At 51.7% G+C, this 12,929-nt stretch overlaps 1 protein-coding gene across 3 annotated transcripts; it reads right to left on the bottom strand.

Annotated features, from left to right (window-relative positions):
* Window positions 1-818: 818 nt before the first annotated feature.
* Window positions 819-9,835, bottom strand: HAUS5 (HAUS augmin like complex subunit 5). Of its 3 annotated transcripts, none has more exons than XM_080645927.1 (19): window positions 9,693-9,835; window positions 8,932-8,994; window positions 8,814-8,846; window positions 8,671-8,695; window positions 7,970-8,075; window positions 7,732-7,891; window positions 6,214-6,283; window positions 6,041-6,123; window positions 5,490-5,547; window positions 5,210-5,334; window positions 4,947-5,010; window positions 4,706-4,836; window positions 4,357-4,519; window positions 4,059-4,139; window positions 3,814-3,959; window positions 3,451-3,562; window positions 3,240-3,372; window positions 1,216-1,348; window positions 819-1,025 (listed from the first exon to the last, which is right to left on the bottom strand). In XM_080645927.1, the coding sequence occupies exons 1-19, from the start codon at window positions 9,788-9,790 to the stop codon at window positions 908-910; spliced, it is 1,902 nt and encodes a 633-aa protein (XP_080502053.1). In that variant the 5' UTR covers window positions 9,791-9,835; the 3' UTR covers window positions 819-907. The 3 variants fall into 3 exon arrangements, with proteins under 3 accessions (XP_080502053.1, XP_080502054.1, XP_080502055.1); XM_080645928.1 differs by having other exon boundaries at window positions 821-1,025; window positions 4,730-4,836; XM_080645929.1 differs by lacking the exons at window positions 4,706-4,836; window positions 4,947-5,010 and having other exon boundaries at window positions 821-1,025.
* Between the last annotated feature and the right edge of the window lie 3,094 nt (window positions 9,836-12,929).

The following is a 12,929-nucleotide window of genomic DNA, read 5'->3' as shown; positions in this document are numbered from 1 at the left end:
CTTGGGGCTTAATGCTGGGTCCAAGGTGCTCACATCCCAGGGGACTGATGCTTAAGATAGAGCTGATGGGAGCAACTTTACATGAAAAAATATAGCCCAGGCTAAATTACCCCCCTCCCCCCGCCAAAAAAAAACAACCACACCCCTGCAAACCAGGAATGTGCCCTTGTCTGGAGAATCAAACCCACAACCCTTCAGTGCGCGGGCCAACACTCGAAACACTGAGCACACGGGTTAGGGCCTATTTTAATAAGTGCTATTGGGTTATATGTAAAGTAAGATAAAAATGGATCCATTTGCATAAATTCCAAATGGCTCAGAGACTTAAATGTACAAAAAGAAACTATAAAAACTAGAAGGCAATCTCATCTCTTAACCCCACTACCCCACCCTAAACTGCACGCCTCTGGCTGTCACACAGGCCAGAGATGCACTCAGGGCCTTTGCATGCCTCTCACCTTTACTGAGAGTGACCTTTGCTGTGCAGTCCTCTTTAAAATTTCACTTCCTACAGCCTGTTTTTCTCCATGGTAGTTATCTTCCAACATACTAGATATTTGGCTTACTTATCTTGTCAGTGGTCAGCTTCCTTATCCTAGAATGTCAATTTCCTGAAAGCAGGGACTTTTAGTGTTTAGAGCAGGTGCTCAATTATGCTTTGCTGAAGGTAAAAGTGATGAGAAGAGTTTCAGTGGGACCTGGGGTGGGGTCTAGAGCACCCCATTCTCTTGGCTTTGGTGGGATGAAAGAAGTTGAAAGGAACAGCAGAACAGCTTATGAGGGGAAGGGCAGGTGTGGGTAGAGACAATGGGCGACACATCCAGGTGATGCTTTCTTTAATATTGAGGAAGGTGAGGTGTTGGGGTGAACAAACGTGAGGTTCTTGACGCCTGTTTGTGTCCCCTCTTCATCTGCACAGCTGCTGCAAGATGCCTTGGGCCTGGGCCCAGCGTAACCGCCACTGGGGCAGGGACAGGCCTTGGCAGAGCTCCCCCGAGAGGGTGACTTGGCCTGGCTGATCCCACCTGGGGAAGGGGATGGTGTCAGAGGAAGGCCTGAGCCTCCAGACCCTCACTGCCTTCCCCACATCATGGCCTGCTTGTCACCAGTCTCCCCCACTTCCCCTCCCAGTCTTTTTCCCCAGCCCTGAGTTTGGCCTGTTCCACCCAGCTCAGCCCTACCCCCCATCACCAGTCCCCCACAATCCCCTCTCACCAGTCCTCCACAATCCCCTGCAGCTTGGGGATTCGTTCCAGGGTTTGTTCCAGCAGGTTCTCCAGCTGCTTTAGAGCCTGCCCCAGATTCTCTTTCTGCTCCTTTTCCTGGGATGCACGGGTCTGCAGCAACTCTGCAGGTTAGAAGCCCAGGAAGTAGCATTGAGTCCTCTAGTTCCCTGGTGCCTTGCAGCCAATGGGTCACCAAGTAAATGTCCAGTCACCTAGTGTTGACTTCAACATCTCTCCCAAACCTCTCCCTCCTTCCTCCCAGGTCCTCATCTCAGGGGCAAGCCCACTATCTCCTCCTCCCCCACTTCATCCCGGATGCCTCCCGCCCAGACAGACCATCAATCCCCATGACCTATTCTTCAGCTTCCTCCTCCTTCCCTACTCATGCCCCATCCCTAGCCTCCCTGAGGTTCCAGGCCTCAGCTTCCCACTCTGCTCCATCCTTTACATGGCAGCCAAAGTGATCTTCCTGAAGCCTAAACCTGATCCTTTCTAGCTTGGAACCCTCTAAGACTTCTCAGTGCCCCCAAGACATAGTACTTGAGGGCTTGCATTATATGGCTGCTGCTGCTCACTATTCCTGAGCAAAACCTCATCTACCCCCCAGGGACCACTTGAGACACCATTTTTCCTCCTGGTAGTCCTTCTCAGCATTCCTCATCCTAAGGTTTCTCCCTCAGACTGCTGCAGCCCTTCACTCTACCAGGTCTACTCCCCCTCCACAGGTCCAAAACAGGCTCATATTAGACCTGCAGTGTGATCAGACTCCTTGGGTCTGAATCCTGACTCCAGTCTCGCCTTGGGCATGACCCTTACCCTTTCTTTAGCTATTCTATGGTCAGTTGTCATTATCTGAGCCACAGGCTAGTGGGGTTGGGGCAGATTGAAGCATTCTGGAGATGGGACCCAGGGCTTGCTGACAGGTTGAAGGTGGGTGTGTGTGTGGTTAGGGGTCTGGGAGGAATTAAGGATGATTCATGGGTTTCTTGCTCAGGCACTTGGATGAGGAGGGTAGGATCATTTATTGGGGGAAGGAAATCAGGCTGAAGAAAAAACTGCTTTTGGAGCAGAGGGAACTAAGTCCCATTGACACATGTTAAAGTTCACAATGGCCATGAGGTGGAATGCAGCTGTGCTGGCTCCTGGGCTGTTCCTGCACACCGCTCCATGCCCATTGGAGAGGGGGAAGGCACAGAGCCTGAAATGCAAAAACAGTTTCTTCCTATTTTGTTGACAGTACCCTGATTAATTTCTCATCAATTCACCTCTTCTATCTATTTACCCTTTGATCTATCACCAGGACACCCCCGGGGCTGGACTGCTCTTGCCTCTCTCCCCATTGAGCTCTTGGGGCCAGCACCTGGCAGGTACCCACTGAGTGCTTGCTGAGTGAATCAGGAATGAACAACTTTCCTTAGAAATTTCTATTTCCTCATTTGTAAACAGAATCTTAAACTCTTTCTGTCCCTCATGGTAAGCACTGGAAGAGACTGCGCGTGAGCAGACAAAATGACTGTAATCTCATACCTGACTATGTCTTCCCAGCAACTCTGTAAGGTATGCTTACTCCACTGAGGAGGAAACTGAGGCATAGGGAGATTACACAAGAAGCAGTCCTGAGAAGAGATTCCAGGTAGCTTAACTCTACATCCCAGCTTTTAACTATTCAAGCATAATACTGGATGGTGACAAATGAGTACTTGGCAATTAGATAGGCAGTCACCTAGTGGTTAGGAGCACAGACCCATTGGAAGTCAGAACGCCTGAGTTAAATCTTAGCCCTGCCATCTTGGCATCTAAGCAGGCCTCTACATCCAAGTCCCTCCTCTGTAAAAGGGAGAATGGCAGCACTAACCCCCTGGGGCTGCTGTGCAAATGAAAGTAGTGAACATGCTTAAAGCAATCAGAGCTCGGAAGACTCTGTGTCAGCAATGGGTGGTTTGTGATTGGTTCTAGAGGTTGATGGTCCTGGGAATGGGCAAGGATGCTAGATATAGAAGCAGGCAGGCCTACCCTGGGTGGATGGTCCTGGCGGTAGGCTGTTCTTCATATGGAGCAGATCCCAGCACTGGAGTCTACACTGGTCCTGGGAGAACAGAAGGTCCTGGCGAAGAGAGGCAGCCTTTGGGAGGAGCAGCTCTGGAGCCTAGAGGAAGGGGGAAAGGACAATCATCTCGGGTGGGGGTGGGGATGGAAAGATAGGTCCTAGGGGTAGAGCACTCACCTTCCCGGTGGGTAGCCCCAGAATGTGGCTAAGCACTATAAGGCTGGAGCCCCTTGAGGACGCAGGATGTAGCTGGTGGATGGATGGCAAGACTGTAGGCAGGGGCTGCAATCTGCAGGGGGAAAGTCCAGGTTAGGTGGGGCATTGAGAGCAGAGGCTCTGGGGGCTGAGGGATAATTTTGGGAGGAACTTGGATGTGAGTCTTGGGACTAGAATTCCAGAGTGGGACTGAGGACCTGAGTGAGGTCTGGCAGCCTGGGAACACTGGGGTCTGGAATTATATTTTTTGGAGTAGGCGGATTATTTTTTTGGAGTGGGACAGTCAACCCAGGGAGGGGATACAGGGGATGGCCCTCGTCTCACCCTTCAGGACTGTGCCGCAGCAGGGTGTCCAGCAGAAGGTGGGGCAGATGCTGGGCCTCCTCCTTTAGACAGCGAAGCAGTTCCTGGCTCTGTGGTGCCACTGCCTCAGATGTGGGGACTACCTTTCGCTGAATCAGAGAAAGCACCTGTGGGGAAGGAAAGGGAACGGCGGGGAAACCTGAGATCACCCAGCCCCATCCCCTAGATCTGGCCCTACCCAGACCTCATTCCAAATCCCAACTCACCTCCCCAGGGCTCCGACACAGGTGCGTCTTGCTGGCTGAGTTGCTCTTGATGAGTAATCGGACCTGTTCCTGTGTCTCCCCCTGGATAACCAGGAGGCCATCAAGACGGGCTGCTTTTCCTTCCCAACTCCCAGCCTCCAGCCCTGCCCTCCCCTTTCCACAGGTCCTACTTCCTCTTGGAAGACTCATCCTGGGCCTCTTCCCCCACCAGGAGGTCCAGTTCTGTATTATAAAGCTCCCAGCCTCACTCTGACCCTCCACCAGGCCCTGCCATTTCTCCCGGAATCCTGCTTCTCACCACCAGCTGGCGCCAGTGCAGGATCCGTTGCTGTTTGGCTTGTAGCTCCTGCAGCAGAAGCTGCTGCCGTCCAACTGCCTCCTCTAGCTCCTGGCTATGGGCACGCAGGGCCTTGAGCTCTGCCCACAGGCCATAACTCTGGAGTCCCAGCACCAATGCCTGCCTGGAGAACAAGCAGAAGAGACCAATGGAGAGGAAGGTGACTAAGACTCACAGTGGAGGAGGGGATGCCCAACGCAAGGAGAGCAGGGAGGCAGGGACAAGAGCTACAGGGGCAGAAAAAGTCCAATATTCTGAGACCCCAGGAAAAGAGACAGCCTAGAGGCCTCTGCCCTGGGAGCCCCCTCACCTCTCACTGGATCCCAGGGCACACCTCTCTACCTCCTCCAACAGGCTCTGGAGGCGCTGGGTCAGGATGTGATGCTCCTTCAGGAGAGGGCCCCGCTGGGTGACCAGCACACTCACAGTTTGCCAGCCCTCCTGGGGTAGGGGGATAAAGTCAGGGTGGGCATCATCCCTGGTGGTGAGGGGATTGAGTGGGCTTTGGGATAGGAAAGAGATAAGAGTCTGGAAGGGTGCCTGGGGGTCACCTGGATGAGATGCATCACCGACGGCAGGGCCTGGCTGGAGTCTGACTGATCTGGGACCTGGGACCTGGGGATGGGGTGAAACTGGTGAGGGAGGAGCCCCGTCCCCTTGCTTGGACTCTTGAGGGTATCCAATGTCAACCCCACCTGGGTTTGGCCCCTGGGTTTCAGTTCTCCTATCAGTAATCCCTGTGCCTGGTCTTGGTCCTGTCCCAGCTCACACAGCCACCTACCCTGGCTGACTATGGAAGTACTCGACTACACACCTGGCTATCCTCGTATCTTGGAGTCTGTCCTGACTGCACAGGGACCGAATCTCTGCTTCCCGTTCTGTAGCCAGGTGTTCCAAGGCAGCCAAGACGTGGCTGGGAGGGTGGTTTGTCAGCAGTGTCTGGTGTGGGGAGGGCAGTAAGTAAGGGCAGGATGGGGGCAGGGCTGTGAGCTGGGACTACAAGGGGACTGGGCAAGGATGAACATTTAGGTCCTGGCACCCTGAGGTTTGATAATGGGACAGTGGGTATGGTCTTTCCTGAAAGCCCCCCTCACCTCCACTGAGCTAAGCCATTGCTGGTAGGAAGTTCCAAAGTGGTCATCTTGAGGGGTTCTGTGGGGTTGGGGGAGGGGACAGAAAATGTTACAAGACATACCAATTCTTCCTCTAATGATCACCACCACCCTATAAAGTAGGATCTGTCCCTGTGCCCAGTTTATAATTCATCTATGCTTATTAGACTTGATTTCCCCTCTTAGACCAACTTGCTGACCATGTGCCCTTTCACATGTGCTGCTTGCTTGGAACACCTTTCCTAAGCCTCCTCACCAGAGACCCATCCTCCCTGCTTCCTGAGCTGCGTAGGGTGTCTCCTCTCAGTACCCAGAGCCTCCTAGGCCTCCCCATCCCCCAAGAGTCCTAACTGCCTGGGTTGTTACTGTCTGTGATGGGTCTGTCTCCACCTCTTCCCAGCCTGGGAGCCCTGTCAGGGCAGGCCTGGGCCTGACACAGCCCAGACACTCAGTGTCTGATGAATTAACAGACAAGTAACTCCTTCCAAAGCCCAGGTTCTTTGTAGGGTTTCTGGGGGCTTAGTGACACGCACGGGATGCTGCCGCCTTTGGCCTGAAGAATCAAAAGGTTCTGCAGGAACTGGGTTCGGAGGGTGCAGGCTCTTCGGACATCACCCTGGGAACAAGAGGATGGGACATAACGGGAACCCAGGGGTCCACCTGATCCCAGACTCCCTCCTCTCCTCCCATGGCCCAGGACTCTTACCAGGACCAAAGGCTCCAGGCCTAGGGCTGCCGATGTCAAGGGGCCAAAGGTTATATCCATCTTAGTCTTCCTGGAAAGAGGAGTGCAGTTGGGGCTGGGTCCCTGGTAGGAGGGAGCTGGGAGAACAGATGTTTGTGTCCCCTCCTGCTGCCAGCAAAGCTAGTCACAGGAATCCCTGAGTCTGAATCTCAGGGGCCATCTCCAAAATTAGGCCACTGTCATCTCCTTGCTGGATGACTCCATTAGCCTCCTCATTGGTCTTCCTTACTTTCATTCTCTGCAGTCTGTTCTCCACCCAGCAGTTAAATGATCCTGTTAAAACCTCAGAAAGATCATGTCACTGTTCTGCTCAAAACCCTTGTATATATGTCCTCATCACCATTAGAATAACAATGGTTAACAGAAACTCTTCTAAGCACTTTGCATGATTTAACTCAATTATCATACCTGCTATGTAAAGTAGGTAATATTATTCCCATTCTATAGATCTTCAAAACTGAAGCACACACTTTGCCTAAGGTCACACTGTAAGTGGCCAAGCCAGGGCATGAACTCAGCTTGAGAATTCCAGTGACTCCATGGTGCTATGTCTACCTCTCTAACCTCACCTTCTCATGCTCCCCCCTCTTGCCTGTGACACTTAGGCTGAACTGCCCTCCTGGCTGTTCTTCCCATATGCCAAGTTCAGGGCTTCTGCTCTTGCTGTCCCTCTTCGTGGAAGTTCCTTCCCCAACTCAAATGTTACCTTCTCAGAGAGGCCTTCTCTGACCATCCTACCTAGAGTAGCATCTTCGTCTCCCCTTATATAATTTTTCTTCATAGCACTCATCTCTACTTGCAATTACTGGGTTTGTTTGCTTTCTAGTTTATCATCTGTCTCCTCTGCATCAGAGTGTAAGCTCCACGAAGGCAGGGTTGTCCCTTGTTTACTGTTCTTTCCCAGCAGTGGTGTTCTATATATACACTGAGTGGCCATACTATTATGATCTCTGAACGCATAATAATCTGGCCACTCAGTGTATATCTGATATAATAAAAAGCTAATATGCAAATTGTCCCCTTGACCAGGAGTTCGACCAGCCAACTGCCCATGTCCCCTCCCCCAGGCCAGGCTGGCTGGACCCCACCCATGCACGAATTCATGCACCGGGCCTCTAATACACATACACACACACACTCTGAGTGGCCAGATTCATGCACCGGGCCTCTAATATATATATATATATATATATATATATATATATATATATATATATATATATATATATATATATATACTGAGTGGCTTGATTATTCTGCATTCAGAGATCATAATAATCTAGCCACTCAGTGTATAGGTGGCACCATTCTAGACACAAAGACTGGTGGGTGAGATGACAAAACTTCCTGGCCTCATGGACTTTAAATCCTAAAGAGCAGAGCCTAGAATTCTGGAACTCAAGAAGGGGTCAGGGCAGAATACTAGGGTCTCTAAGGAAAATGTCTCTCTACCCAGCCTGGTGGGCACCTGAAACCCACCTTTCTATGTCTTGCAGGCGCCTGAGCTGATTCTGTAACCACTGCATGGGATGTTGGAGTCCATGTTGCTGTCTTCTCATGGCCCCAGCTTGGGCCCGAAGGAGGAGAGCATGCCGCTGGGTGTCTTGCATGCTCTGCAATACCTGCTCCATGGCCATGTCTGTGGGAAAAGCAGAGTGGTCATCAGTACCTTCCCAATACCCTTTCTGCTGCCCATCTGTCCAGCCACATGAGTTACCCTGAGCCTCGGTCTCTTGACCCATCAGCTCCAAGCTCTGGTCTAACTCCTGGATCTCTGCCCGTAGGTGGGCAACAGCAGCTTCCAGCTCCAACTTCCGACAGGCCTGGTGGGTTCAGGTACAAGGTCAGATACATGGCCTAGCCTTGGCTCAGCCTGGCCTGACTATCCTTTGTGGAGCACGAGTCTCTTCATCTGCCCAGGGGTGTGGCAGATTTTTTTTCCTAGGTAGTTACTTTGTCTGAACCTCTAGGCCCAGAGGAACATTAGGGTACTATCCTGGGCCCCTTCCTCTGGAATTATATCACCCTCCCAACCCGTTTCCTATCTCTGCATTGATGACACATCTCTGTCCCAGTCCTCATCTCTTCATGAGCCCCTCATCTAAGAGTCTCAAGGTCTCTTGGACATGTCCCCCCAGATGTCACCTGGACCGCTCGCACATACTGAGTCCCACCCTGGCCTCAGTATCTCTCCCAAACTAATGCATTCTCCTAACTTCCCTCACCAGCTCTGATGCCTCATATATATGTTCTTCCCTTTCCCCTAGCTCATGCCTGTCTCCCCTTGCCTGTAAACCCTATGAATGCATGGATCAAGGCTGTGACCCAGTATCCCCGTTATCACTCAATACAAGGCTGGGCCCAGAGCAAATGATCCTCTCTTTTGATGAAAGAAAATCTTGTGCACATGCTTCTTACCTCTGAACTGTATTCATGGCCATACCTGAGGAAATGAGGACAGAGTTAGGGAATGACAGGGACTTCCAGGAGGTGTGAGGCTGTGGGGGGGACAGGGCTGGATGGGACTGTGGGAAATATGGATAGCTTTGAGGACAAGTTACCAGAGTAGGTTTCCCCGGATCTTCTTGACATTCCTACAGTGGAGAAGTAGGAGAAGTTACTGTGGGGCTTGCCTGTGTTCCTTCCCCTGCCACAGCCACCCTATGCAGCCAGGCTTACCTCTGGCTGTGCACATGCTGTAAGACATAGGCCCAGATGTCAGCCCCCTGGCCCAGACACAGCCTGTGGGGACAGTATGCAAAGGTATGCCTGGGACATCACTCAGTGTGAAGGATCCTAATTCCCAGGGTGGGGGTGGGGGTCTTTACTAGGGTATTCTCACTCCTCCCAGGGAGGATTCATATTTTTGGGGTTGATATTCCTTCTTGGATGGGTCACTGAGAGGGTGAGCTTCTCACTGGGTGTGGGGCAGTCTTATTCCCTCCCTGGTGGGGTGCTTCCTCTCTCCTGGGAGAGGGTTACTTCCAGAGGTGGGGGTGGCGGATATCTGTCATTATTGGATGTGGGCTATCATTCCTACAGATTTAATCTCCAATGGGGTGGTCTTTGCCGACTTGAATGTCCTCACTGGTTGAGCTGGGTGGTGGGTGGTGCAGACAGCCTTCCTTACCCAGGAGTTCCTATTTACACACGGGAAGAAGGGCTTCATTAACTCATGGAGGATCCTCACTGGTGCCAAGGTCCTCCGGTTGGCCTCACGGGGTGGGGGTGGAGTGTGAGGGTTACCGCCATGACGTCCTCACTGAGATCCAGGACCCTCTTCCTGAATATACTACTGGGGGGCGGGGGGCAGGGGGCGGGGAAGCGCCCTTGGAGGTTATTCTCACTGGCGCGGAGGAGGAAGTCGCGTCCTCAGTAAAGATGGGGCTCTCCCGGAGACTCTCCAGGATGGGTGGTCCTCACTCCCGAGCCGCCCTCACCTGCGCAGCGTCGACTCCGGGGCCCGGGCTGCCTCGGGCGCCTCCATCTCTTCCGCAGCCCAACAAACCAGTTCCCGCGCTTCCTGCACTAACTCCATGCCAGCGCCTCCGCCGCCGCCGCCCGCGCGCCCTCCAGTGGCGCCGCCTCTGACGTCACGAGCGCGCGGACTGGGCGGGGTCGGTTACCGGCTCCGAGCCTCCGGGCTTCGCGGGACCTCCTGGGAGGATCCAGTTGAATGAAGAGGGGAGGAGCGTGGGAAAACGCTGGAGCCCGCTTGCTTTCTGCGTCCTCCCTCTCACTACTAGCTGTTCCCTAAAAGTCAAAAAGTCCCTAATGGCTCACTTGATTTTCTTGACAAAATGGGACTTTCATCCTAGGCAAGGAGATGCCAAACTTACTGCTCTTTGAGTTCAGAAACAGGGTTTCTCGGGTCTGAGTGAGGAACAGAGGGCATATAGCATGACCCTAATATGGTCCTGGCATGCTTTCTTCCAGATTCGTTTGTCCCTACCACTCCATAACATTCCTGAGCCTACCCTGTGCTGGGGACACCGCGGTGGCCGACACAGCCTCAGACTCTATGCGACGGAGCTCACAGTTCAGTGGAGAAATAGATGCTTCACCAGGTAGGGATGGTAGAAAATAAGCAGCAGGGGCGGGTCATTTTGGGATACTGGGAGCGTGAGAGGTCAGTGGGGTGCCCCAGAAAGCACTGGACACTAGGGCTGGAGTTCTGGAGAGCCCACGCAGCCTCAAAAGAGCCCTGAAAAAATGGCAACATTTAGGGACCTTTCATTCAACATGATTGCCTAGGTCTCCACGCTGTCCTCTGTCCAGTACAGAGCCTGACTGGTAAATATTTGTTGGGTTGTGGAGCAGAAAGGAAACTGAGTGGATGGGGTTGATTGGCTGTTGGTGTGTGTGTGTGTCCGTCCAAGCATGAGGTCCAGGACTCTGGGCTAGGGATTAGGTGGAGCAGACCTTGAAATTCGGAAGTGAAAGAAGGGGAAGCGCTGACAACAGTGTGGGACGCTATCCCTATGAGGAGCCAAGGAGAGACATCCAAGGGCTGGTGAGTCTCTGGCCCAGGGACAAGGGGACCATGGGATCACCATTGAGAAGGCAGATTTGGTGAAGAAGCTGAGTCAAGTTTCAAATGTTTAAGGGCTGAGAAGCAGAAGAGGGTGCCAGGGGCTGATATAATCCAGGTGGGCTTCCTGGAAGAAAGATTATCAGTTTCTGCTCCATGATGCTTGATTTCTCAACAGTTGTCATTTCTCTCAAATATCTCCACTCTTCCACTTTGTGGGCTGTTTTTCTATTTTAAAGAATATCAATAGCCAGCATATCTGCCAAAAATTACTGGCTGTAAGAGAATTAAAAGATAAGTCACAGACTGGGATAAAATATTTGCAAAACACATCTGATGATGAACTTTGGTCCAAAATATAAAAAAACTCTCCAAACTCAACCATAAGATAACAAATAATCCAATTAAAAATGGACAAAAGTTATGAACAGATGCCTCACCAAAGAAGATTTACAGAAGCAGATGAAAAGTTGCTCAACATCAGATGTTATCAGGAATTGCAGATTAAGACAATGGGATTCATCTATTAAAATGTCTAGAATCCAGCCCCAGCTGGTTTGGCTCAGTGGATAGAGGGTCAGCTTGTGGACTGAAGGGTCCCAAATTCGATTCCATTCAAGGACACATGCCCGGGTTGTGGGCTCGATCCCCAGTAGGGGATGTGCAGGAGGCAGCCAGTCAATGATTCTCTCTCATCAATGATGTTTCTATCTCTCTCTCCCTCTCCTTTCCTTTCTGAAATCAATAAAAATTTATTTTAAAAAGTCTAAAATCCAAAACAACAACACTAAATGCTGTTGAGGATGTGGAACAACAGAACTCTCAATTGCTGATGGAAATGCCAAATGATACAGCCACTTTGGAAGACAACCTGAATAGGTAATATACTGTGTGATTACAATTATGTGACATTCTGGAAAAGGCAAAACTATAGAGATCAGTGAAAAGATCAGCGGTTGCAAGGGGAATCATGGGATGGGGTAGAGTTGAAGAGGTGAAGCACAGCATTTTTAGATGGGTGAAAGTAATTTGTTTGATATTGTAATGGTGGACACATCACATTACACATTTGTAAGAAGCCATAGTACAACACAGAGTGTGTCCTAATGTAAGGTATGGATTTAATTAGTAGTAATGTTTCACTATTGGTCATCAATTGTAACCAAGGTATATCCCTGCAAGATAGGGGAAACTGTCTGTAGAGGGAGAGGAGGTATATGGGAACTTTCCTTTTTGTGGAATTTTCTATAAGCATAAAACTCACACACAAAAAATGTCTATTAAAAAAGTATTGGCTGAAAGATGGAGTATTGTTTAATGAAATACCTATAACCATACCTAATGACAACTAATCAGATGCATCTTGATTCAAGTTACATAATTATATATAAACCAGAGGCCTGGTGCATGAAATTGGTGCATGGGGGGTGGGGGCGTCCCTCAGCCTGGCCTGCGCTCTCTCCAATCCCGGACATCTCGGGGGATGTCTGACTGCCTCTCACAATCCAGGACTGCTGGCTCCTAACTGCTCACCTGCCTGCTTGCCTGATCGCCCCTAACCACCTCTGCCTCGCCCCACACCTGGGACCCAGGATTCCCTCCTCTGGCCAGTTGCAGGCACCTGGGACCCAGGCCAGCTTCACCCAGGCTGGCTGCAGCCACAGGGAACCATGGGCGGGCAGCTTTGTCCAGGCCTCAGCCGCAGGCATCCGGGACCGTGGGGCGGACGGCTTGTCCTTCTCCCTGGCTGCAGGCACAGGCGCAGCCACTGGTGTCTGAGACTGCAGGGCGTGTAGCTTGTCCCTCTCCTGGGCGGCCGCCTGGCTGGTCCCCATTCCTCTCTCGCGAGCTCATTTGTGCCTGACTGGCACCCATTCCTCTCTCCCCAGAGTTGAGTGTCTGAGCAGTTCCAGGGCGAGGGCAGACGGTGTGACAACCATTTGCATATTAGCTCTTTATCACATACACCAATAAAAGAGAAACATGCAAATTGACTGTCCCTCTGCTGTGCCCACCAGCCAATCAGGAGCGAGTATGCAAATTAACCCAACAAAGATGGTGGCGGCCACGGAGCTGGAGCGAGCAGGAGGCTCAGGTTGCCCCCAGCGACGGAGGAAGCCAAGCCTCCCACCCGCCCTGGCCTCTG

This window comes from Plecotus auritus (genome assembly GCF_963455305.1).
Source record: "Plecotus auritus genome assembly, chromosome: 10".
In the NCBI taxonomy this organism is placed as follows: domain Eukaryota; kingdom Metazoa; phylum Chordata; class Mammalia; order Chiroptera; family Vespertilionidae; genus Plecotus; species Plecotus auritus.
This window is presented reverse-complemented; position numbering and strand designations above follow the sequence as displayed.